This window comes from Somniosus microcephalus, chromosome 1, assembly GCF_052327205.1.
Source record: "Somniosus microcephalus isolate GS21.2 chromosome 1, FLI_Smic_1.0, whole genome shotgun sequence".
Lineage (NCBI taxonomy): Eukaryota > Metazoa > Chordata > Chondrichthyes > Squaliformes > Somniosidae > Somniosus > Somniosus microcephalus.
Genome location: NC_140987.1, coordinates 80,422,766 through 80,447,693, shown reverse-complemented (window position 1 = coordinate 80,447,693; position 24,928 = coordinate 80,422,766). Strand labels below are relative to the sequence as shown.

Here is a 24,928-nt window from a genome sequence, read left to right as displayed (position 1 = left end):
AGCAGCCCAGTTTAGTCTTTCTATGTGGAGTGCAGTTGAATTTGTGGAAGGTCGTCAAGGCAATGTTTCCTCTAATTTTTTCTTTCCTGTGCACGGTCCCTTTAACTGGCTGCGCGGCCCATTCAAATTTTCAGGCATGTGTGGTTTCTCCCATGTAAAAGCTGGTGAGCGGCCTACCCGGAACCTCCAGACTGTTGCGCGGCCGCGCAGCTTAACGGGAACGTTGTTTCAAGGTGAATCAATTTAATGTGTGCACTGCTGGGCGACAAGCAAGGAGTTAAACAAATTGTTAATAAAAACAGAAAATGCTGGAAATACTCAGCAGGTCAGGCAGAATCTGTGGAGAGAAACAGAACGGACGAAAGGTCATCGACCTGAAACGTTAACTCTGTTTCTCTCTCCACAGATGCTGCCTGACCTGCTGAGAATTTCCAGTATTTTCTCTTATTTCAGATTTCCAGCATCCGCAGTATTTTGCTTTTGCTTAAACAAATTATTGATCATTTGAAATGCATGCAAGTGCAAGATGCATCTCCCAGAGCTTTTCTACTTAGTTAATTATACCAGGGTAAATTTTGGTCTTCACCTCCTGGGTAGTAATCTGGCAGAGTGGATCATCCACCCAATTTTCATCCCGTTGATTTCAATGTAATGAAAATTGGGTGGATTCTCTAACAGGCGGGCGATCCACTCCGCCTGATTCACATCCAGGCAGTGAAAAATAAAACTGACCCCACTGTCTCCCACCCTTGATTAGAAGTTGCTTGCCAGAAAAGCTTTCCAAGTTCAGAGATCCAGTGGCAGCCAATCAACTCAGAAGTGGCCAACACTCCTCTAAATTCCAAGGGGGAAAAATTTGGTTGATTTGCGCCTCCCGTTAGCGCCCTAACGGGGCGCAAAGCAACTAGCGCCTGGGCACGGCACCGCCTCCCGCGAAATTTAGCGGGAGATTAGCGCCAACAGTAACCGTCAGCGCCCCGCCTCCGGCGATGACGTCATTGCCGTGCGCAGCGCCCCAGCCGCGATCTTCGGTAGCGCCCCCTGACTTACCGCCGGACGCTATGTCTGACAGGGTCAGGGGGGCTAACCTGCGGCTGGGGCACGCAAATTAAAGGGGAGGTGCCGGACAGCAATTTTTGTTGCTGGTCGCTTGCCAGCACCTGCCCTTGTTGCTGTCCCTGGCCTTTTGTGCAGCCCACCCACTGGGTGCCGGCTGCACTCAGTGAGCCCGGCACTTCTCGAGTGCCGGGCTCTTTTGCCGGCACTCCGATCCCTGGTGGCCCAGCTGGGCCCCGGGTTATGCTGCGCAAGGCCCCTCCCCTTTAATAAGTGGAGAAAGGCCCGCAGTACCGTGGCGCGGCGTGCCGCAGAGCATGGCACGTAGCGCCGTGATATTCACTCGCAGCACCCCAAGAGGGAGGCGGGGCACTTCCAGTAGGGGGCGCAACCCAATTTTTCCCCCCAAAACCTTACAGAATTATTTATGGGAACCTTGAACTGCTGACTTGTTCATTGGAAATTATTTGAGAAGCCTTCCTGCATTAACATCCTTAACATAGCTGACTCCAGCCTTTGCCTAATTGTGCAACAGTACTGGCTGACAATCTATAATATTAAAGAGTTCCCCTATTAGGGAGGCAGCACAGAGTATGACAAATCTGTCTCAAACCAGATGTCGTATGCAAATAAATATTTGCAAGAGAAGCACATGATTTCTTTGAGATTTTAACCTATGCTAGGGATGCAAAATAAATTCTTTCTCGACATGGTTTTGGATACCATGATGATCTTTACTCCATCCAACCTGAACCCTCTAGCATGGGGAAATGCACTGCGTCAGGTGTCAAAACTGAATGACTAGTCTTATAGCTTGGGATTCTGGTAGGCACAATGCTCCTTGGTATAGCTTGGATGTTTGGTAGGCAGAATTCCCCTCGGTATAACTTGGGGGTCTGGTAGGCACAACGCTCCCTGGTATAATTTGGGGGTCTAGTAGGCACAATGTCTTTGGTATAACTTGGGGATCTGGTAGGCAAAATGCTCCTTGGTATAGTTTGGGGGTCTGGTAGGCAGAATGCTCCTTGGTATAACTTGGGGGTCTGGTAGGCACAATACTCACAGTAGGCAGCAGGTTAAGAGTAATCTGGGGGCGGGGGGGGGGCTTCCCCACCCCCACAGGAAGTTCAAGAATGTCAGCTTGGTTTTCCATCAGTCTGCTTGCATTGCCAAGGCAATCAATGGGAGGGATTGCACTTTCTATCTCTCGGGTCTTTTTTGCTGCTTGCCATAATTAGGAACTGCTAACATCCAACAAGAAATGTGTGCTAGGAATTATCCCTTCAGAAAATGATGTTAGATCATGTCCCACAGCTGCACTCTGTAAGCACCTGCCATTTTGCAGAAGTGCCTCTGATTTTCATAATCCCAAATGAAAGTCATCAGGTGGTAGAGGTAAGGTTAGGGTTAGAGTTCTGAAACTGCACTATCGCATCTACATACAGGAATATTTTGTACTCTTTACAGCTTAACCATAAGTTTTGGATGGAGAGACCTATCTTTGTGGTAATTGCTAGGAGATCAAAGTCACTACAAACAGTAACAGAAGAAAGTAGGTATCCTTGCCATGTGCTCTTATAGCCAACTTAAACAAAAAACAAAACAACAACAGAAAACGCTGGAAAAACTCAGCAGGTCAGGCAACATCCATGGAGAGAGAAATAGAGTCAACGTTTCAGGTCGAAACAAAGAGCAAATGGTACCACACAATGCAATTGAAGCTAGAAGTGCCTTGTATATAAGAACATAAGAAATAAGAGCAGGAGTAGGCCATACGGCCCCTTGAGCCTGCTCCGCCATTCAATAAGATCATGGCTGATCATCAAACTCAACTCCACTTTCCCGCCCGATCTCCATATCCCTTGATTCCCCTAGAGTCCAAAAATCTATCTATCTCAGCCTTGAATATACTCAAAGGGCTGGATTTTACCAGCCCTGAGGAGGTGGGTTTGGAGGCGGGACTGCAGGGAAAATGGGAAAAATTGGGAGCGGGTCCCAACCCCACTCCCAAGCCGCCTCCAAACCATCTTCCTGGGAGGCGGGTCCCCGACTCGCGCAGGGACCCGTCTCCTCGAGGCGGGAAGGGGATTAGAGCCAATTAACTGCCTGTTAACAGGTAGTTAACATGCAGTTTTGAGACTTTCCCCATTTTATGCCTGCAATTGCAGACTTCCTGACGGTTGTGAACCTCGCCCGGGTCAGCGAGTCGAGCAGTGGGTCTGCGGGGGTCCAAATGTCAGCTGTAGAGGTGAGTGATGGGTGCAAGTATGGACAGGTAAGTATGAGAGGTGAGTGTAAAGTGTTGGAAAATGTTTCCTTACCTTTGTTTCCTTCTGCAGGCTTCAACCTTTGAGGATCCAGAGGTACCTCATCTCAACGGCAGAGATGACAGAATGGCTGCTGTATTCTCAAATGCAGCAGCCATCTGTTTTCTGCTGAGGAGAAAGGTTTGGTGCGGCCTTCTGTGCAAGGGCTCATCTTAGAACAGAGATTGTCAGTGTTTGACAGCTTCTCAAAGCTGTCAAACGCTGACAATTCATCTGTCAAAACATTTTCAACAGATAAAACGTCGTACGCTGACGTCATCCGTCACCGGCTTTCCCTTAATTGGCTGGAGCGGGCTTAACAAGTCCTATCAAGGGAAAATAGCGTGGGTTCGTCAGACGTCGCTGGGGGCGGGACTGAAACCCGGAAACCAGAAGTTCCGCCACCAGCACGTCTCCAGAGGTAAGATCGCGGCCAAAGACCCAGCATGCACAGCCCTCTGGGGCAGAGAATTCCAAAGATTCACAACCCTCTGTGAAGAAATTCCCCCTCAGCTAAGTCTTAAATGGCCTATCCCTTATCCTGAGACTATGCCCCCTGGTTCTAGACATTCCAGCCAGGGGAAACAACCTCTCAGCATCTACCCTGTCTATCCCCTTCAGAATCTTGTATGTTTCAATGAGATCACCTCTCATTCTTCTAAACTTCTGAGAGTATAGGCCCATTCTATACAATCTCTCCTCATAGGACAGCCCTCTCATCCCAGGAATCAATCTAGTGACCCTTTGTTGCACCGTCTCCAAGGCAAGTATATCCTTCCTTAGATAAGGAGACCAAAACTGTGCACAGTACTCCAGGTGTGGTCTCACCAAGGCCCTGTACAATTGTAGCAAGGCTTCCTTACTCTTATACTCCAACCCCCTTGCAATAAAGGCCAACATGCCATTTGCCTTCCTTATTGCTTGCTGTACCTGCATGCTAGCTTTCTGTGTTTCTTGCACGAGGACACCCAAATCTCTCTGAACACCAACATTTGAAAGTTTCTCACCATTTAAAAAATATTCTCTTTTTCTATTCTTCCTACTAAAGTGAATAACCTCACATTTCCCTACATTATATCCATCTGCCACCTTACTCACTTAGTCTAGCTATATCCCTTTGCAGACTCTGTGTTCTTCTCACAGCTTACTGTCCCACTTAGCTTTGTATCATCAACAAACTTGGATACATTACACTCAGTCCCTTCATCTAGGTCATTAATATAGATTGTAAATAACTGAGGCCCCAACACTGAACCTTGCAGCACCCCACTAGTTACAGCCTGCCAACCTGAAAAAGATCTGTTTATCCCTACTCTCTGTTTTCTGTCCTTTAACCAATCCTCTATCCAGGTTACTATATTACCCCCAACCTCGTGAGCCCTAATCTTGTGTAATAACCTTTTATGTAGCACCTTATCAAATGCCTTTTGGGAAGTCCAAATATACTCCATCCACTGGTTCCCCTTTATCTACCCTGCTAGTTACATCCTCAAAAAACTCTAATAAATTTATCAAACACTATTTCCCTTTCATAAAACTATGTTGACTCTGCCTAATCATGTTATGATTTTCTAAGTGCCCTGATACCACTTCCTTAACAAGCATTTTCCCAACGACTGATGTCAGGCTTGTAATGTATATACCTTTAAGGGGGGGAACTATCTTTTACAGCTCATGTATACTGCAGTACCGGCAGTGACCACACCTGTATATAACACTGAGTAGTAATCTGTACAGATCAGTTCCAGTGTGAGCCACGTTTAGTAAACACCTGTTGTACCGTTTCTCCTGCAGTCTGTGTCTTATTATACACGGACACAACATTGGCGACAAGGCAAGTTCGAACCTACCTGCAACTCTGCATCACCTCCTGGGGATTCATTCCTGGAGATCAGTGGATTGGAGGTCAAGGCCAGAGACTCGGGCGTCGACCACGGGCAACCGCCCAGTCATCCAGCAGAGACTCGAGAATTGCGGGGGAGGCTGTCGAGAGCCAGGCTTGGCTTTCCAGTCGAGGTGGTCCAGCGAAACGGGCTGGCAACAGGTAGTGCGCAGACCCTTCCCGGACAGCGGCGGGCTAGAGCCCGACCGAGCGGCACAGCAAAAGGCCGAGCAGCGTCGACGGGGGAGAGAGAGGGCAGAGCGCACAGGGCGCAGCCGGTGTTCAGGGGCCGAGCAGCGTCGGAGAGAGGGAGAGAGACATGCGCAGAAACCCGCGAGGCGCCGCCATTGCCACGAGGACCGCCAAGAGCGGCGTTGGCAGCAGCGCAGGAGAAGCGCGCGAAACCTACAGGGCACCACCATTGCCACGAGAACCGCCGGGAGCGGCGTTGGCAGCAGCGGGGGAAGAAGGCAAGCGCGGGAGACACCATTTTAAGTCATTGGGAGACGCCATTTTAAACCACGCCCAAAATGCCGAAGAGTGGCAGTATCACCGCATTTGACAATGAAGTCAAAGATTGGACTACATATGTCGAACGAATAGAGGTGTACTGCAAGGCAAATGAGGTGTCAGATGACAAGAAAGCGTCGGTATTGTTAAATTTAATGGGTGCAAAGACGTATGGTTTATTATGAAATCTAGTAACCCCAACGAAGCCAATGGAAAAGAGTTTTGAAGACATAGTAACGATACTACAGGAACATTTAAACCCCACACCGCTGCTGATAGCAGAAGATTCAAGTTTCACAAACGGAACCAGCATAAGGATGAAAGCAATGCTGATTATTTAACAGAACTGCGCAAACTATCGAAACACTGCCAGTTTGGAGCGGGACTGGCAGATACCTTAAGGGACAAGTTTGTGTGTGGGCTTCAAAGTGAAGGAACCCAGAAACGGCTTTTATCTGAAAAGGACCTTACGCTGGAAAAAGCTTTCAGCATTGCGGTATCATATGAAGCAGCAGCACGGGGCGCTGCAGAGATACAACAGAGACCGCAAGAATATGGCACAAACGAAATGTCATATAGAACAGAGAAGTGCTATCGCTGCGGCAGAACAACACACGACCAGAATTATTGCTGGTTCAAAGACAAAGTGTGCAGACAGTGTGGAAAAGTAGGACACATAGCACGAGTCTGCAGGTCGGGAAAGAAAACCAGCAATAAGAAACCTACCGAAGGAAAGTACAAGAAGGTACATAAGATGACGGAGAATAGTTCAGCCGAACAAAAGAGTGATAATGACTCCGAAAGCAGGGAACTGAGTTGTCTGAAACTACATAATGTGATCATAACGGAGGATCACCGAACCATTTGGGTCACTCTCAAGATAGCAGGAGTCCAGGTAAAGATGGAATTGGACACAGGATCAGCCCTAACAGTCATAAACCGACGGAACTACAAACGGCTATTCTCACACATACCCTTGAGAGACACAAAAATTATTTTGAAGACGTACACGGGGCAAAAAGTCTACCCCAAAGGAAAAATAAGGGTGACCGTTATATATAACGGTAAGGAAACACCAAAACTAGACCTGTATGTATTGCAAGATGGAGGACCACCATTACTGGGACGTGAATGGATCCGGAAAATACAACTGGATTGGCATTCCATACAGGCACTGACTGTGGCTGACAAAAAGGATGACGACGTCACACCTGGGCGACTGTCAAAGATCCTAACTGACGCAAAAGAAGTGTTCCAGCAAGGACTCGGAACACTAAAAGGCATGACAGCGACGATTAAAATTGAAGAAAACGCAAGCCCAAAATTTTTTAAGACCAGACCGTTACCTTATGCGATCCGCCCAGCCGTCGAAGCAGAGCTGGAGAGTCTGGAACATTCAGGTGTACTGTCCAAGGTAGACTGGAGTGAGTGGGCTACACCCATCGTTCCTGTGATGAAAAAGTCATTGAGCAGCACGCCTGGGGAACCAAGGAAGGTTCGCATCTGTGGGGACTTTAAGGTAACAGTGAACCCGGTCCTTCACACCGTACAATATCCACTTCCGCGGATTGAAGATATTTTCGCCTCGCTATCTGGAGGGAAACGCTTCACTAAGATTGATCTGGCCCAGGCGTATCTGCAAATGGAGGTAGAAGAAGCATCAAAAAAATACCTCACAATCAACACCCATAAAGGTCTCTACCAATACAACCGGCTGGTATTCGGGGTAGCATCAGCTCCGGCTATTTGGCAGAGGGCAATGGAACAAGTCCTGCAAGGGATCCCAGGGACCCAGTGTTATTTGGACGACATCCTGGTCACAGGCGAAAATGACAGTGATCACCTTGCCAACCTGGAGCAGGTGCTCACTAGATTGCAGGAATATGGGCTCCGAGCTAACTGCCCCAAATGCGAGTTTTTTAGAAAACAGATCTCGTATTGTGGCCACGTTATCGATAAAGAGGGGTTACATAAGTCCCCAGAGAAGATTGAGGCAGTAGTCAAGGCTCCAGCACCGGAAAATGTGTCACAACTGAGGTCGTTCCTCGGGCTGGTAAACTACTACCATAAGTTCTTGCCAAATTTGTCTACAATACTACACTCACTGAACACCCTACTGCAAACTGGGGTGCCATGGAAGTGGAGTGACGAATGTAGACGAGCTTTCCAGAAGAGCAAAACACTAATCACATCGAAAGAGGTATTGGCCCATTACAACCCGGCATTACCAATTCGGTTGGCATGTGATGCGTCACCCTACGGCATTGGAGCGGTGCTGTTGCACAAATTCTCGGACAGCTCAGAGAGGCCAATAGCCTTTGCGTCACGATCACTAACCTCAGCCGAGCGTAACTACGCCCAGATTGACAGGGAGGCCCTCAGCCTAGTGTGGGGAGTGAAAAAGTTCAATCACTATCTGCACGGGCAGAAATTCACCTTGCTGACTGATCACCAGCCTCTTGTCTCCATTTTTAATCCAAAGAAGGGCGTTCCGGTGATGACTGCGCAACGACTACAAAGATGGTCACTTTTTCTAGGGGCGCACCACTAGGAGATTGAATATAAGGGCACGAAACAGCATGGAAATGTTGATGGGCTATCACGCCTGCCACTGCCTATTGCGGAGGAAGCACCAGCAGTGGATCCTGTCGAAATATTGCATTCGACTATAGTTGAATACCTACCGGTAACTAACGCTTGTATTGAAAAGGAAACCCGAAATGACCCGACACTGTCTCGGGTATATGATTTGACGGTGAAGGGATGGCCAGCACATGGCGACTCACTGTTGCCAGCATTCTCGACAAGGAGAGAACAGCTGTCAGTGTGCCGGGGGACCTTGATGTGTGGATCCCGAGTGGTAATTCCACCCAAGTTAAGGGATAGAGTGCTCAATCAGCTTCATGAGGGTCATCTGGGAGGGGTAAAAATGAAAAGCCTAGCCAGGGCTTATGTGTGGTGGCCGGGAATCGATAAACAAATCGAGGACCTGACCAAGAGCTGCTCAGGATGCCAGAAAGTCCAAAATGCACCACCACAGGCCCCTCTACACCCATGGGAGTGGCCCTCATCTCCATGGCAACGGGTGCATATTGATTTTGCTGGTCCATTCATGGACTCAATGTTTTTAATAGCCGTGGATGCGCACTCGAAATGGCCTGAGGTCATCAAAATGTCCTCCACCACCACGGAGAAAACTATTGCAGTCCTACGGACCATTTTTGCCAGGAATGGCTTGCCAGAACAGGTTTGCTCCGACAACGGACCACAGTTTGTGTCCGAAGAGTTCCGGAGGTTCTTGAAAAAGAATGGGGTAAGGCATTACACATCCGCCCCGTATCATCCAGCCACAAATGGATTGGCTGAGAGGTTCGTACAAACCTTTAAGAAGGCAATAAAGGCTCTGTACAATGACAACATTCCGCTGCAGCACAAGGTGGACAATTTCCTGTTTGCCTACCGGAATGCGACACATGCAGTCACCAACCAGGCCCCAGCCATGATGTTCTTTAACCGAAGGTTAAGATCTCGCCTGGATTTGCTCAGACCAAACGTACGAAGAGATGTTGAGAGTAAGCAATTCCAGCACATCCATGAGATGCCAACAAGGAGCTTCAATGTAGGGCAACCAGTCTTGGCCCGCGACTACCGAACAGAAAAATGGCAGCCAGGAATGATATGCACACGGCAGGGCCCACTAATGTACACAGTGGACGTTGGGGAGAGCATCGTGAGACGCCATGCTGACCAGATCCTAGAGTCACAGGAACAAGTCAACTCCATGCCTCGCCCATACGTACCTGGTGATGAACCCGACGTACAGGTCGCATCTACCCCAGAAATAGTAGCATCGGAAGCTGATGAACCAACCGACGACAGGGGGCCAGAATCGCCTCCGCACCAAGAGCAAGACACTCTGGAAAGGCGCTATCCAGAAAGGATCAGGAAGCCTCCCCAAAGACTGAATATATAAATAGACTATTTTCAGCTAATGTTGCATGTTAAAAGTGTTAATTGTAATTAGTTTGATATTTAATTGTTAAATGAGTGTTATGGTACTGTTAATCTAAAAGGCAGTGACCACACCTGTATATAACACTGAGTAGTAATCTGTACAGATCAGTTCCAGTGTGAGCCACGTTTAGTAAACACCTGTTGTACCGTTTCTCCTGCAGTCTGTGTCTTATTATACACGGACACAACAAGACTAACTGGCCCGTAGTTGCCTGTTTTTTCTCTCCCTTCTTTCTTGAATAGCAGTGTTACATTTGCAACCTTCCAATCCAGTGGGACCATTCTAGAAGCTAGGGAATTTTGGAAGATCAAAACCAATGCATCCACTATCTCTTCAGCTACCTCTTTTAGAACACTAGGATGTGGGCGGTCAGGTCCAGGGGATTTGTCGGCTTTTAGTCCCATTAGTTTCTCTAGTACTTTTTCTCTACTTATATCAATTACATCACCCTCATTAGACCCTTGGTTCCCCACCATTTTTGGTATGCTTTTTGTGTCTTCTACTGTGAAGACAGATACAAAATACTTGTTTAACGTTTCAGCCATTTGCTTATTCCCCATAATAATTTCTCCTCTCTCAGCCTCTAAGGGACCAACGTTTACTTTTGCTACTCTCTTCCTTTTTACATACTTGTAGAAGCTCTTACAATCTGCTTTTATATTTCTTGCTGGTTTTCTCTCATATTCAATTTTTTCCCTCATCAATTTTTTGGTTAACTTTTGCTGGTTTCTGAAACTCTCCCAATCCTCAGGCTTACTATTATTCTTTACAACATTATAAGCTTCTTCTTTCAATTTAATGCTATCCTTAACTTCTTTAGTTAGACACGGTTGGATCACTTTTCCCGTGGAGTTTTTGTTTCTCAATGGAATGTATTTTTGTTGAGAATTATGAAAAATTTCTTTACAGAGCACATATCTCAGGAAACCAGGGTTGAAGCTGAATTTCATCAAACTACACTGGTGCTTCCATTGGCTATATCAAAACATCTTCTCTGCATCCAACAAATGGGCCATGGTGGGAAACTTATTATTGAAAGAATCTGATGGTGTGTGTTGTGTAAGCTTCCTTAGGCTGTCAGAGAAGTAACTGCCCTTTGCAATGGTCTTTTACACCAAATAATATTTGGAAGCACTAATTCCATTCGATGCTCATGTATCGTTGGCAGTACTTTGCAATCAAAATTTAACAGCAAGGTGGGCCGGTAGCTAAAACAGTGAATGAGGCCTTTCTCTGCTTTTTGAAATAAGAGTGCTCCTCGGTGTTGTATGGAGTTGAAAGTCTTTTAGTAGGAACTTTTTTTGGAATTCTATTGGATCCATATGAACCGGATACTTATCTTTTGCATGACTCTTGTTGCCCTTTACGCCTGAGCTATGAGGTGTTCCAATTGATTAGAGATTTGTCCAGCATCGGAATCTTTTGAGCTGTAAAAAACCTGCCATACCCAGCAGCTCCTCCCTGATATTCTGATTGGTACAGAAACCTGCGACATTCACAGACCTACTGTTCAATTTTAATGGGGTCGGTCTGCATCATCCTTGCCCTAGTCCTAATCAATGGGACTGTTGCGGTTGCTTCAGTTTGTTTCATCTGCCTAGTTAGTAATTTTTCTGCTCCCCCACCAAAGAACCATTGTGTTGTCCAACAGTAAGAATTCTGTTAGCAGTGGGCAAGATTACATTTAGCCTTTATTATTTCTGAGTGTTTCTTCTGAATGGGAAGCTCTGTGTCGAATCTTTAGCAAGTGAACCTGAGTTTCTCAGGTTTTCCTTCCATTTTGGCCACAGCAGTTTACAAAGTGCCCATATTACTGTCTTGAGGCCTTCCCATAGGATGGCCTAGAGGTTGCTGAAAAGCTATTTTCCTGCAGGTCACTCTTACTGTTTCTAGTCTTTGTATGAAGATGGAAGGGGGTTGTCAAACAGTAAATTATTGTTCATTCACAGCTGGCTAAATTTCTTTTTTTCAGAAAAATGTGAGGGAGACCATTGTGAGCTGAAATCACCATTTGCTCAGTATTTGTACCTAATCATCTTCTCTTCTTCTCAGGCAGTCCCTCGGAACCGAGGATGACTTGCTTCCACGTTAAAAATGAGTTCTCAGATGACTGATGAGTCCAATGCAGGACCAACAGGGGTCGATTTTCAGTGTGCCGTGAAGTCGGGATTGGAGGCGTGCGGGGGGTTAAATTCCCGAATTCGGGGGTCCCGACACCGTCCCGCCCAAAACCCGCCTCCATGTAAGTTTCAAAGGAGGCGGGTACCCGCCCCGCACTGGGACCCGCCGACCCGAGGCGGGAAGGGATTAGTGCCATTAACAGGCAGTTTTTAGCTTAATCCCTATTTTGAAGGTTGTCGTGTGGGATTCCCGATGGCTCCAAACCACGCCAAGTTAGAGTCGTCGGGTTGAAAGACTTGGAGGGGTCGAGATGTCGGTGTTCAGGTGAGTGATGAAGTTTAAATTACCTGTACTTACCTTTACAGCCTTCCTTCCTCTAGGTTTCGGGAGTCCATCATTCAGCCGGCACAGAAAGCAGAATGGCTGCGATCTGTCAAAAGTGACAGCCTGCAGCTTTCAGTGTCGGCGAGATTTCTAACGGAGTCTGCGTAGAAGGACTCAGGTTAGAAGAAAGACTGTCAGTGTTTGACAGCTTCAAACAGCTGTGAAACACTGATATTTCATCTGTCAACATGTCTTGACAAGATGAAATTTCAGTCTGTGACGTCACCTGTTGCCGGGTGGCCCTTAATTGGCCTGCTGAGCCCGCTGGGCGGGCTCAACAAGGTCAACCAAGTGAAAATCGCGTGGATTGGCCGCATCTCGATGGAGGCGGGACTACAACCTGAAAGTTGTAGTCCCGTCTCCTTCCCGACTTCTGAATGAAAATCACCCCCACAGTCTCTGTCACAGGTGGGGCAGACGGTGGTTGAAGGGGCGGGTGGGTGGGGTGCTTCGGTTGACGTGTGCTCCTTGCGCTGCCTGCGCTTGCCTTCCGCTTGCTCCCGGCAAAGAGACTCGACGTGTTCGGCACCTTCCCGGATGCTTCTCCTCCACTTTGTGCAGTCTTGGGCCAGGGATTCCCAGGTGTCGGTGGGGATGTTACACTTTTTCAAGGAGGCTTTGAGGGTGTCCTTGAAGCGTTTCCTCTGCCCACCTGGGGCTCTCTTGACGTGCTGGAGCTCCGAGTAGAGCGCTTGTTTTGGGAGTCTCGTATCGGGCATGCGGACAATGTGACCCGTCCATCGGAGCTGATCGAGCGTGGTCAAAGCTTTGATGCTGGGGATGTTGGCCTGAGCAAGAACACGGACGTTGATGCGCCTATCCTGCCAATGGATTTGCAGGATCTTGCAGAGGCAGCGTTGGTGGTACCTCTCCCGTGCTTTGAGGTGCCTGCTGTACATGGTCCATGTCTCTGAGGCATACAGCAGGGTGGGTATCACTGCTGCTCTGTAGACCATGAGCTTAGTGCCGAGTTTGAGGTCCCGGTCGGACATCGAACTCCAAACCATCATCAACACCTTCACCGAAGCGTACGAGAGCATGGGCCTTACACTAAACATCCGTAAGACAAAGGTCCTCTACCAACCTGCCCCCGCCACACACTACTGCCCCCCGATTATCAAAATCCACGACAAGGCCTTGGACAACGTGGACCACTTTCCATACCTTGGGAGCCTACTGTCAACAAGGGCAGACGTCGACGACCAAGTCCAACACCGCCTTCAGTGTGCCAGTGCAGCCTTCGGTCGCCTGAGGAAGAGAGTGTTTGAAGACCTAATCATATTTTCATCTTCGCCTGCCACATCTAAAAACTGTCAATTCAGGAGTATAGGGCAGGCATGGAGAATAATAGGTAAAATGGCAGGGTAATGTAACTTCCATAAATTTATTAGGTCCATCTCTCTGCTCAACTCAAAGATCATCCTAACCTCCCACAAGGTTGTTACACTTTCTTAAAGAAAACTCTGACTTGCAACAAGATTGAAGTCCCTATCTATAATCGATTGGCTACTTCTTTAACATTAGATAAGAACACCTCCAGGACCTGTATTATGTGCATACAGGTTACTCACAATAACCCTGATCATGCCAAAGGAACCATAATACATCTCTCCTCTCTGGGTCCTTCACACAGTTCCACTGTGAATGGAACAGATTTATGTACAAGCATTACCAACCCATTTTCGAGGGTATATTTTCCCTAACTGTAATTTCTTAAGCTTTAAGGACACTTTCTCCTCTAAATCGGTATCCTGTAAAAAAGGCAACTCCAGTCTTAATCGACTTAAATCCTGCAGAATTTTTAAGCGCTTGACTGGATTTTGGATTCCCATCACATTCCAGGAGACCAGCTTAACGCAAGAATCACTGACAGCCGTAACTCTGTTTTAATTCTGAAGTTCAAAAAGCTTAATAAATTAACCTAATCCACAACTTTATGGTGGGTGATCAATGTGATATTTAACTTTTTACCGTCAGCATAATTATTTAATTAATGAAATGGTGCTGCTCAGCAGTAGTCAGAGGTTTTTACTGGTTGTTCACAGGTACTGTAGGTGAATTCCTTTGATGTGAATCTGGTAAAACCCTCCATGGCAGTCTTAACACGGATTACCGTGGCTCCTTCAGTTTTGGCCTATTAATAATAATATAAATAAAAAGGTCACCACATCAGATATATAAAGTTAAATGTGGAGACTATTATTGATTACTAAAGTTTGCTTACAGTTTTATTTCACAATTTACTAGAACGTACGATTACAAGTTTACTTTTTAAACTAACGCCATAATCTGGTGATTTTTTTTGGGCAGGTGCAAGGACGGGAGATTTTGTAATTATAACTTACAGTATAAATTATATACTGTAGCTTATAGTATAAGCTATAACAATTATAAAATTAATTATTCTCTGTGTCGAACCTCCATCTACCAAATAGATAGTATTTACAGCACAGAAACAGGCCATTCGGCCCAACAGGTCCATGTTGGTGTTTATGCTCTAAATGAGCCTCCTCCCCCCTGTCTTCATCTAACCCCATCAATATATTCTTCTTATCCTTTCTCCTTCAGTTGTTTATCTAGCTTCCCCTTAAAGTGAGTTCCACATTCTAACCACTCGCTGGATAAAGGAGCTTCTCCTGAATTCCCTATTGGATTTATTAATGACACTCTTATATTTATGGCCCCTAGTTCTGGTCTCGCCCGCAAGTAGAAACATCTTCTTTACGTCTACCCTATCAAATCCTTTCATAATCTTAAAGACCTCCATCACGTCACCCCTCCATCTTCTCTTTTCTAGAGAAAAGAGCCCCAGCCTGTTCAATATTTGCTGATAGGTATAACCTCTCAGTTCTGGTATCATTCTAGATGATCTTTTTTGCACCTTCTCCATTGCTTCGATACCTTTTTATAATATGGAAACCAGAACTGTTCACAGTACTAAGTGTAGTCTAACCAAGGTTCTATATAAGTTTAACATAATAAGCTCTCTGCTTTTCAATTCTATCCCTCTAGAAATGAACCCCAGTGCTTTGTTTGCTTTTTTAATGGCCTGATTAACCTGCGTTGCTACTTTTAGTGTTCTGTGTATTCGTACTTTCAGGTCCCTCTGTTCCTCTACCCCATTTAGACACTTATTTGCCAAGGAATATGTGGCCTCCTTATTCTCCCTACCAAAATGTACCACCTCACACTTATCTATATTGAAGTTCAATCTAGACATAATGGAGGTTTTGCACTCCCAGTCACTCAGGCAATACTTTGCTGGTAATTGCAGTGATGTTTGTTAAGCGGGTAATACCTTAGGATTTGCTAAATTACACAGGCCTGCTTCAACCAGTGAGGAAGCAGCTGAGGCAAGGCACAGATTTTTAGGTGAGGTTGAGTTTGATGATTTTGTAACGGGGTGTAAAGGCACTATGAACATAAATAGATAAGGATGAAACTAACAAACACATTTCAAGCAGCTAGAAAGTTAGAGATATTCAAGAAGTTATTTTTGATTCTTGCTGCTTTCATGGTCAAAGCACCTTAACTACTATTCTCTTTCTCATTATTTTCTTAGACCTACTTTTTAACAAAAATAAATCTATATGTATAGGGGTTTGATATGCTATGTAAATCTATCTGTGCCTAGATTTCCTGTGGAAATCAGTCCCTTGAAAGTATTAACTCCTTGATGGGCTAAGGTTCAACCAGGAAAATGTCCTTCAGTGCCCCAGTCAGTCGCATTATTCATATGGGTGTCTCAACAGTGAATGTTGGTAGGCTATTCAACTACAGAGACATCACAGCCAAACCCAATCTTGCTCTTAACCGATGTCCACATGTCACACCTTTAGCAATGGTCACTGGAATCGTGGGTGATTTCCCCCTATGTAATCCAGAAATGCTGATGCCAATTGCAGTGCTCCCGACATTGGCCAGGCTGAGATCAATTAACTCAGCACAGACAGAGACTAAATCTAGGACCCTCCTAGAAAAACTTGCTCAGCCATCAGGGGATCCCTATACAATGTCTTTTATTCCTTGCCAGTATGTTTCCTCTCTCACGCATTAAGTCTGAGCTGTGTGTTTCATCAGGACTGTTACGCCATGGCCAGTTGACATGGGGATAAGTTTCTGAAGGACAGAACTGGTTCTACCCAAAGATAATCTCTATTTAAGACAGTGCACTCCTCATTCATAAAGTATTCCATCTCACTGCCCTACCAAGAACTGGCTAAACACTCACTGTGGAGAGGAAGTAACAACTGAGGTGTAAAGAACAAGGAGGGAGAGGAAATCTTGAATGTGTACAAGAGAACTTTCTTGATCAGTATGTTTCCAGCCTCGATCTAGTCCTGGGGAATGAAGTTGGGCAAGTGAAGTATGTTTGAGTAAGAGAGCATTTGGGAAACAGTGATCAAAATATCATTAGGTTTAGAGTAGTTATGGAAAAAGACAAAGAACAATCAACGGTGAAGATACTCAACTGGATGAGGGGTAATTTCTGCAAGTTGAAAAGGAATGTGGTGCAGGTGAATTGGCAGGTAAAACAGTAAATGAGGTCTTCAAGGAGGAGATAGTTCAAGTACAGACGAAGCACATTTCTATCAGGTAGAAAGGAAAGCTGGAGCTCCCTGGTTGACTAAAGAAATTGTGATTAAAATAAAACAGAAAAAAAGAGGCTTATGATAACTGTCAGGTTCATAACACAGTAGAGAATCAAGCAGAATACAGAAAGTGTAGAGGAGAACTGAGAAAGGAAATAAGAGGGGCTAAGAAAAATGTAGATTAGTGGGTAACATAAAAGGGAACACGAAAGTATTTTATAAACATATAAAGTGTGAAAGGATAGTGATAGGAAGGGTGGGGGGGAGTAAAGATCAAATAGGAAATCTTCTTGTGGAGGGCAGAGGGTATGGCTGAGATACTAAATTAGTACTTTGCATCTATCTTCACAAAAGCCAATGTCAAAGTAAAGGAGGAGTGGATAGAGAAATTGGATAGGATAAAAATAGATATAGAGGAGGTACTTAAAAGGTTGGAAGTGCTTAAAGTAGAAAAGTCACCCAGTTCGGATGGGATGCACCCTAGGTTGCTGAGGGAAGTAAGGGTGGAAATAGCAGAGGCGCTGGCCACAATCTTTCAATCCTCCTTGGATATGGGAGTGGTGCCTCCTGTTCAAAGAGGTGGAGAAGATTGAACCCAATAACTATAGGCCAGTCAGCCTAACGTCGGTGATGGGAAATCATCTAGAGACCATAATCCAGGACAAAATTAATTGTCACTTGGAAGAACGACAGCCAACATGGATTTGTTAAAGGAAAATTGTGTCTGAAAAACTTAATTGTGTTCTTTGATGAAGTTACAGAGAGGGCTGATGAAAGTAGTGCAGTTGATGTTGTATATATAGACTTTCAAAATGCGTTCGATAAAGTGCTGCATAATAGACTGGTTAGTAAAATTGAAGCCTATGGGATTACGGCAATGTGGATACGAAATTGGTTAAGAGACAGAAAGCAGAGAGTATTGGTGAACGATTGTTTATCAGACTGGAGGGAAATATACAGTGGTGTTACCCAGGGTCGGTATTTTGATATATATTAATGACCTGTACTTGGGTATAGGAGGCAAAATTTAAAAATTTGCAAATGACACAAAACTCAAATATGCAGTAAACAGTGGAGGACAGGAGCAGACTTCAGGAAGACACAGACAAACCGGTGAAATGGGCAGACACATGGCAGATGAAATTTAATGCTGAGAAATTTGAAGTGATGCATCTTGGAAGGAAGAATGAGAAGCAATATAAATTAAAAGGTACAATTTAAAGGGGTGCAGGAACAAAGGTTTAAATACACAAATCTTTGAAGGTGGTAGAGCAAGTTGATAAGGCTGTTAAAAAAGCATACAGGGTCCTGGGCATTATAAATAGAGGCAAAGAGTACAAAAGCAAAGAAGTTATGCTAAACCTTTATAAATCACTGGTTAGGCCTTAGCTGGAGTATTGTGTCCAATTTTGGGGACTACACTTTAGGAAGGATGTGAAGGCCTTGGAAAGGATGCAGAGGAAATTTACTAGAATGGTACCAGGGATGAGGGACTTCAGTTATATGAAGAGACTAGAGAAGCTGGGATTGTTCTTCCTAGAGCAGAGAAGGTTAAGGGGAGATTTAATAGAGGTTTGATAGAGAGAAACTGTTTCCATTGGCAGGAGGGTTGATAACCAGAGGACACAGATTTAAGTTAAATGGGGGGGGGGGGAGAAGAACTTTTTTTTACGCAACAAGTTATGATGATCTAGTGATCACTGCCTGAAAGGATTGTGAAAGCAGATTCAATAGTAACATTCAAAAGGGAATTGGATATATACTTGAAATGGAAATATTTACAGGGCTATGGGGAAAGAGCAGGGGAGTGGGACTAATTGGATAGCTCTTTCAAAAAGCCATGCACAGGCATGATGGGCTGAATCAGTTTTGGGACCAGTACTGTTTCTAATTTACATCAATGGCCTGGGTTCAGAAGCCCATTGCAAATTGATCAAATTTTCAGATGATACCAAACTGGAAGAGGCAGCTCAGAAATTACAGAATAAGCTGGACAAAATATATACATGGGCAGCATAATGGCAGATAATACAGACACAAATGTAAAGTACTGCACATTGGAAGAAAAAATGGGCAACAAACATACTTCATGAATGGTGTTGAGATAGCTGCGGATGAAGTTGAAAGAGACCTGGAGGTCTTAGTAGACTGAACATGCCCAACCAAAGTAGAACAGCAATGAACAAAGGCAACAGGATGTTGAACTATATCATCAAAATGTAGAATGTAAGCTAGAAGAAGTCATGATAAACTGTACAGTGCTCCGGTCAGACTGCACCTTGAATATTGTGTCCATTTTGGTCACCGAGACACAGCAGAGACATTCAAGCACTGGTTGCAGTGCAGAGAAGAGCCACGAGGCTGATCCCTAGTGTCTGGTCAGGGGTCTGAGTTATGAGGAGATGGTGGAGACACTTGGGCTTTTTATCAGGAAAGGAGAGGTGATGTTAGAGGTATACAAGAAAGTAAAGACTACAGAAAAGCTAAAGACAGAAAATTATTTTAATTGAATTGCAAGAGTAAGACATGGGCAGACAGGTTCAAACTAGTAAGAGGCAAATTAAGAAAAGACTTACATTTATAGAGCACCTTTTATGATCTCACAGTTGTAATGTTGGGAAGCACAGCAAGGTCTCACAAACAGCAGTGAGATAAATAACCAGTTAATCTGTTTTAGTGATGTTGGTTGAGGAATAACTGTTGGCCAGGACACTGGGAGAATTCCTCTACTCTTCTTCGAATAGTGCCATGGGTTCTTTTATGTCCATCTGAGGCTCAGTTTAGCGTCATCTGAAAGATGCACCTCTGACAGTGCAGCCCTCCATCAGTACTACACCGAATTGTCAGTCTAGATTACGTGCTCAAGTCTCTGAAGTAGGGCTTGAACCCACGACCTTCTGACTCAGGGTAAGAGTGCTACCACTGATCTAAAGCTAAAGAGCAATTAAGGATTTGATCTCAGGAAGTTCTTCTTCACACAAAGAGGAATCAGCACACGAAATGGACTCCTTGATAGAGTAGTGGAGGCGTAACTCTGGAATCATATAAAAACAGTTGGATGCTTAAATGTGGGGGCTGTACAATCATTCTGGATGGATGAGCTAAAATGAGCTAAATGATCTTACCATCCATAATTATCTTGTGAACGGAAAGAAAGAAAGAAAGGCTTGCATTTATATAAACGCCTTTCACGACCTCAGGCCGTCTCAAAGTGCTTTACAGCCAATTAAGTACTTTTGTAATGTAGGAAACTGAGTTTGAATAATAATGGAAGTTGAGAAATGAGAGGACATTTTCCTGGGTGCAGCCAATATCAGAAAATCGGGTGGATTCCTTTACACACGTGTGCTGCGACCCATCCAATAATCCAACATTAATGTGCTCAGGTGATCCAGTGTGGCTGACCAAAGACCCAGACCCAGGAAGATCGTGCCTATGAAGTTGGGTGTTCTCTACAAAAGAGCAATGCTTTATTGCTAAACATAGTAGATTGGCATGTTTATAATTATGGGCTACCATAAGTAAACAAAAAGGATCTCTCTCAGCACATCAGTTTGGGATCAAAGTAAAAGTCAGAAGCAATGCAAGCACAAAAGTCATATACTTTACTGGACAGAACAAGCAAAGAGAATTATCACACACAATATTTGACAGCATGTATTTGTAATATTAGAAAGAATTTTTTGAGAGTTCTTTTTTAAAGCATCAATATAAAGCGAATTCTGTTTCAAACTCCAGTACATTACCTTAGGAGATGGGCAGTTTTTGGACAGGTGCCCCAGTTTGCCACAGTTCCTACAGTCCACGTTTTTGATATAAGGTGCATAGTAGCGACTGCGGGTTCTCCCAAATGGTTTCTAAAAGGAATCAAGCAATGATCGATAATATGACTTGAAACATGGTAAAAATACATTGTGCTAAGAACATAAGAAATAGGAGCAGGAGTAGGCGATTTGGCCCTTCGAGCCTGCTCCACCATTCAATAAGATCATCTCATCTCCACTTTCCTGCACTATCCCCATATCCCTTGATTCCCTTAATATTCAAAAATCTATCGATCTCTGTCTTGAATATACTCAATGACTGAGCCTCCACATCCCTCTGGGGTAGAGAATTCCAAAGATTCACCACCCTCTGAGTGAAGAAAATTTTCCTCATCTCAGTCCTAAATGGCCAACCCCTTATTCTGAGACTGTGACCCCTGGTTCTAGACTCCCCAGCCAGGGGAAACATCCTCCCTGCATCTACCCTGTCAAGCCCTGTAAGAATTTTGTATGTTTCAATGAGATCACCTCTCATTCTTCTAAACTCCAGAGAATATAGGCCTAATCTACTCAATCTCTCCTCAAGACAATTCCCCCATCCCAGGAACCAGTCTGGTGAACCTTTACTGCACTCCCTTTATGGCAAGTATATCCTTTCTTAGGTAAGGAGACCAAAACTGTACACAATACTCCAGGTGTGATCTCACCAGGGTCCTATATAATTGCAGTAAGATGTCTTTATTCTTATACTCAAATCCTCTTGTAATAAAGGCCAACACAAGGACACCCAGGTTCCTCTGAACACCAACATTTCCCAATCTCTCACCATTTAAAAAGTACTCTGCTTTTCTAGTTATCCTATCAAAGTGGATAATTTCACATTTCTCCACATTATATTCCATTTGCCATGTTCTTCCCCACTCACTTAGCCTGTCTATATCCCCTTGAAACCTCCTTGCATCCTCCTCACAACTTACATTCCCAACCAATGTTTAATTTCTTTACATGATTACACTCAGGAAGCCTTTCTATTTTTTCCCTCTTCTCCCCTTAAGCCCTTATTCTTACAGGATTGTGGTCCCAAATTGGCTATTCTTTACCTGTGAGCCTAGACAGTGAGTGTCAGTCAGCTATTTAACCATGAAGGTCACCACAGTGGAGCTCAATCGGCTCTCACCTAATGTCGATAGATAAGCACTTTACAGAAGCAGCCACTGTTTTGGAATCAGGAACATGAACTTGGGGTGATATATCCTCTTCCTAATCCAGTCGCACTGAGCCTAACAGTAATGCTCCAAGTGTTTCCCTGGCTGAGATCAGTTAACTCAGCACTGATTGGGAATTTAACATGCCATCTTTCCGACGTGTATGAGTTAGCACTACACTGAGTGGTGCCTTCATCCACTAGGCCATCGGGGGAGCTAAAGTATCAAATATAATTCAATATATACAACATTCGACCAAATATATAGCCCTGATCTCACATTATAGATAATTTCGGCCTTAGGCTGACACACCGAACACAATTCAGTGAAACATTATGTGTGCAGAGTGTTTCCGCTACTGCCTATTAAGTGACATAAGAGGCAACTGCTTTCAGAGTACCATGTCATCGGGCGCTACTGCACAATAAGCATCTACTGAAATATTGCAAAAATGTCCTTAGTTTAAACTTGGAGGGTAATCCCACCACTAAATTGTTGCTTAGGAGTCAGGATGACCAGAATGTGGACTCTTTTCAGCACCTGTCAGTATAGATGTGTGCCCTCTCTCGCCATTTTCAGGGTTTACTAATCCTGTATTCAACTGTCTGCGCCCGTTTTAAGTTTGTATCTGTTTAATTGTGGGCTCTCTTTTCTTTTCCCTCTTGCTGTTGCGTCTCACTTCCTTTGTCCGTTTCCTCCTCTGTTACTGATGGCATCCAGTTTCCTGTCTTTTATTCCCCTGTCCCACTATTTTTATTAAATAGTTGCTTCCCTACTATCAGTTCTTTCACCCGTTGCGACTGTTCTTGCTTTGGTCGATCAGTGAAATAAAACATACAAAAGGGATTTTTTAAAATGGATGAGAAATAGAAAGGAAATCGGAAAATAAAACTACTAGAAAATAAAAAGGATTGGAGAATATAAAGATAAAAATAATTTTGGGGAGTGATGGAAAATACCCAAGATTGATAACAAACGCGGGAGAAAACAAGCAAAAATAAAGAAGTTGTGTGTGAGAGAGAGAGAGAGAGAGAGAGAGACAGCGAGAGAGGGAGGGGCTGGGGTGAAGGTTAGATTTGAAGAAAACAAACACCAGAGGGAATCCATTTATTTAATTTTTTATGGTAAGCTACAGTACCTTTTCCGGGCTATGTCTAAGACGTGCCATAAATTATCAGTGGACAGTATCCACATTGAACACACAAAAAGATTCTTCTAATTTTGAAATATGTTACTTTACAATGTTAAATAATCCTGAGGAAACAGATATTAAAATTTAACTGCAACTTGTCTGGAGAATCCTTCAGCACGGAAGAAAGCCACTTTTGTAAACCGTAGGTTAATATTTATTGCCACAGACTGAAAATTACAGCCATTATCTGCATATTATTTTACCAGAATTACTATTTTTTGAAACAGCATCTTTAAATCTAGTAAAAATCCAAAGCATTAAAAAAACTACAGTTCAGCCAATTAATTAATAATAATATTTAAGACTTTGCATTTTTCTAACTAGTTAATTGTCAAACTAGAATCTTAGTGCAACACAGCTTTGCATCTGATACTAGTTAAATCCAGCAAGTACTAGACCTTGCAGAAGACAATACAGGAATAGAGGCCAGGTTGATAAATTTAGTGTTTTATTACAATTAAAAAACCTAGCAAATCTTATAAAGTGCTTCATTAAACAGGATATGGTCACTACATTCCTTAATGTACTCATTTTGGAGTATCTTACCTCTAGGTCTTTTTCACAGATAGACCACTGCTTGTGAAGGTCACCTAAAAATAAAAACAACCATTCAGTAAAAGTAAGTCTACAATTTAATTTTAAAAATTGGTAGGATTCATCACAACAAGAATTCCATATTCAATATCAAATTTGGAGAATAAAGTGATTTCTAATATGACAATACTCACGGAGGCTGGCAACATTTAGCTTCATAGAGGCAGCAGGCATTTGCGAATAAACTATGGTACTGATTTCATACTGAAGTATTTTTATGCACACAATATTAAAAGTTCAAATTTGCAAGTCACCTTTCAAAACAGCTTATTTTTAATCACAAAACTAGTTCATCGGACAATCTTGACCACAGAACTGAATTACTGTCACTCTGTGCTCTCAAAAGAAAAAAAACACAGGTATTTCAATTTACGAGATAAACAAAAGTGGGCAGATTTTAAATGAAAGTACAGACAGCAGAATTAAGATAATTAGAGACATTCCATAAAGGAATGAGAGAAAGGTGCAAAACAAAGGCAATTGACAATTTTGATTGCTTTCCATTTCAAAGTGAGAATTCACAAAAATCAGGGAGAAATATTTTAATATGTATGTTCTTTAAAAACTGTGGACAATTTCTGTGTATAAATCCTCTTATGCCCAAATCCACCCCGAGGAATATTATATAATGCGATATAATTACTACTGCTGTCAAACTGCTGGTTTTGTAGTATACATACTTAACTAAATAAATTAATTCATAAAAATACACAGGAGCGTAAATGATGCACAAAAAGCAGTGACAAACTGGACTCTCTGGATTAGACTACTGAACAGTATGTACGGAAACAAGATTATTGTTTTCTGGTCTTCATATCAGGATTAGCTCCATATTTGTTACATACTTTGGGGTCTCAAATATCAATAGAAAAATCAACATAAATCCAAGGCGCAGTAGAAAATCCTGAAATGAATGAGTTTGGCTAAAGCAAAGCCAGAAAATGATCTTTGCTGTCAGCATTTACAGTATTTTGTATTGACAAAACTGCAAGAATCCCTGGGGAGGACAGCACCCCAATATATGTAAACAGCTTAAATATATATCAAATGTCTGGTGGCGTCCTAAATTGCTATAGATGAGATCTGGCTGCCACTAGGAGTCAATGAAGCTAAATCATTGTTACAAACAGGAATTTATTTCAGTATTGTCTCATTGACCCATTTGTCAATAATATTGAAAATTTATCAACAACACAGAAAATGTGACATGTACTAAAACTGGCCACTGCTAATCACATGTTTGACGGCATATCGGAGTAAACATTTTGCCACGATTGGGGGGTGGGGAGGAAAGAATGAGACATATT

At 43.7% G+C, this 24,928-nt stretch overlaps 1 protein-coding gene across 2 annotated transcripts in view; it reads right to left on the bottom strand.

Annotated features, from left to right (window-relative positions):
- zcchc7 (zinc finger, CCHC domain containing 7) overlaps positions 1-24,928 on the bottom strand; it is a 408,466-nt gene that overhangs the window by 150,764 nt on the left and 232,774 nt on the right. For both annotated transcript variants that reach the window (XM_085983690.1, XM_085983697.1), the window contains exons 3-4: positions 23,574-23,617; positions 20,613-20,723 (exon numbers count right to left, since the gene is read on the bottom strand). In XM_085983690.1, the coding sequence (XP_085839816.1) occupies positions 20,613-20,723; positions 23,574-23,617 (155 nt within the window). The remainder of the gene's footprint in view (positions 1-20,612; positions 20,724-23,573; positions 23,618-24,928) is intronic.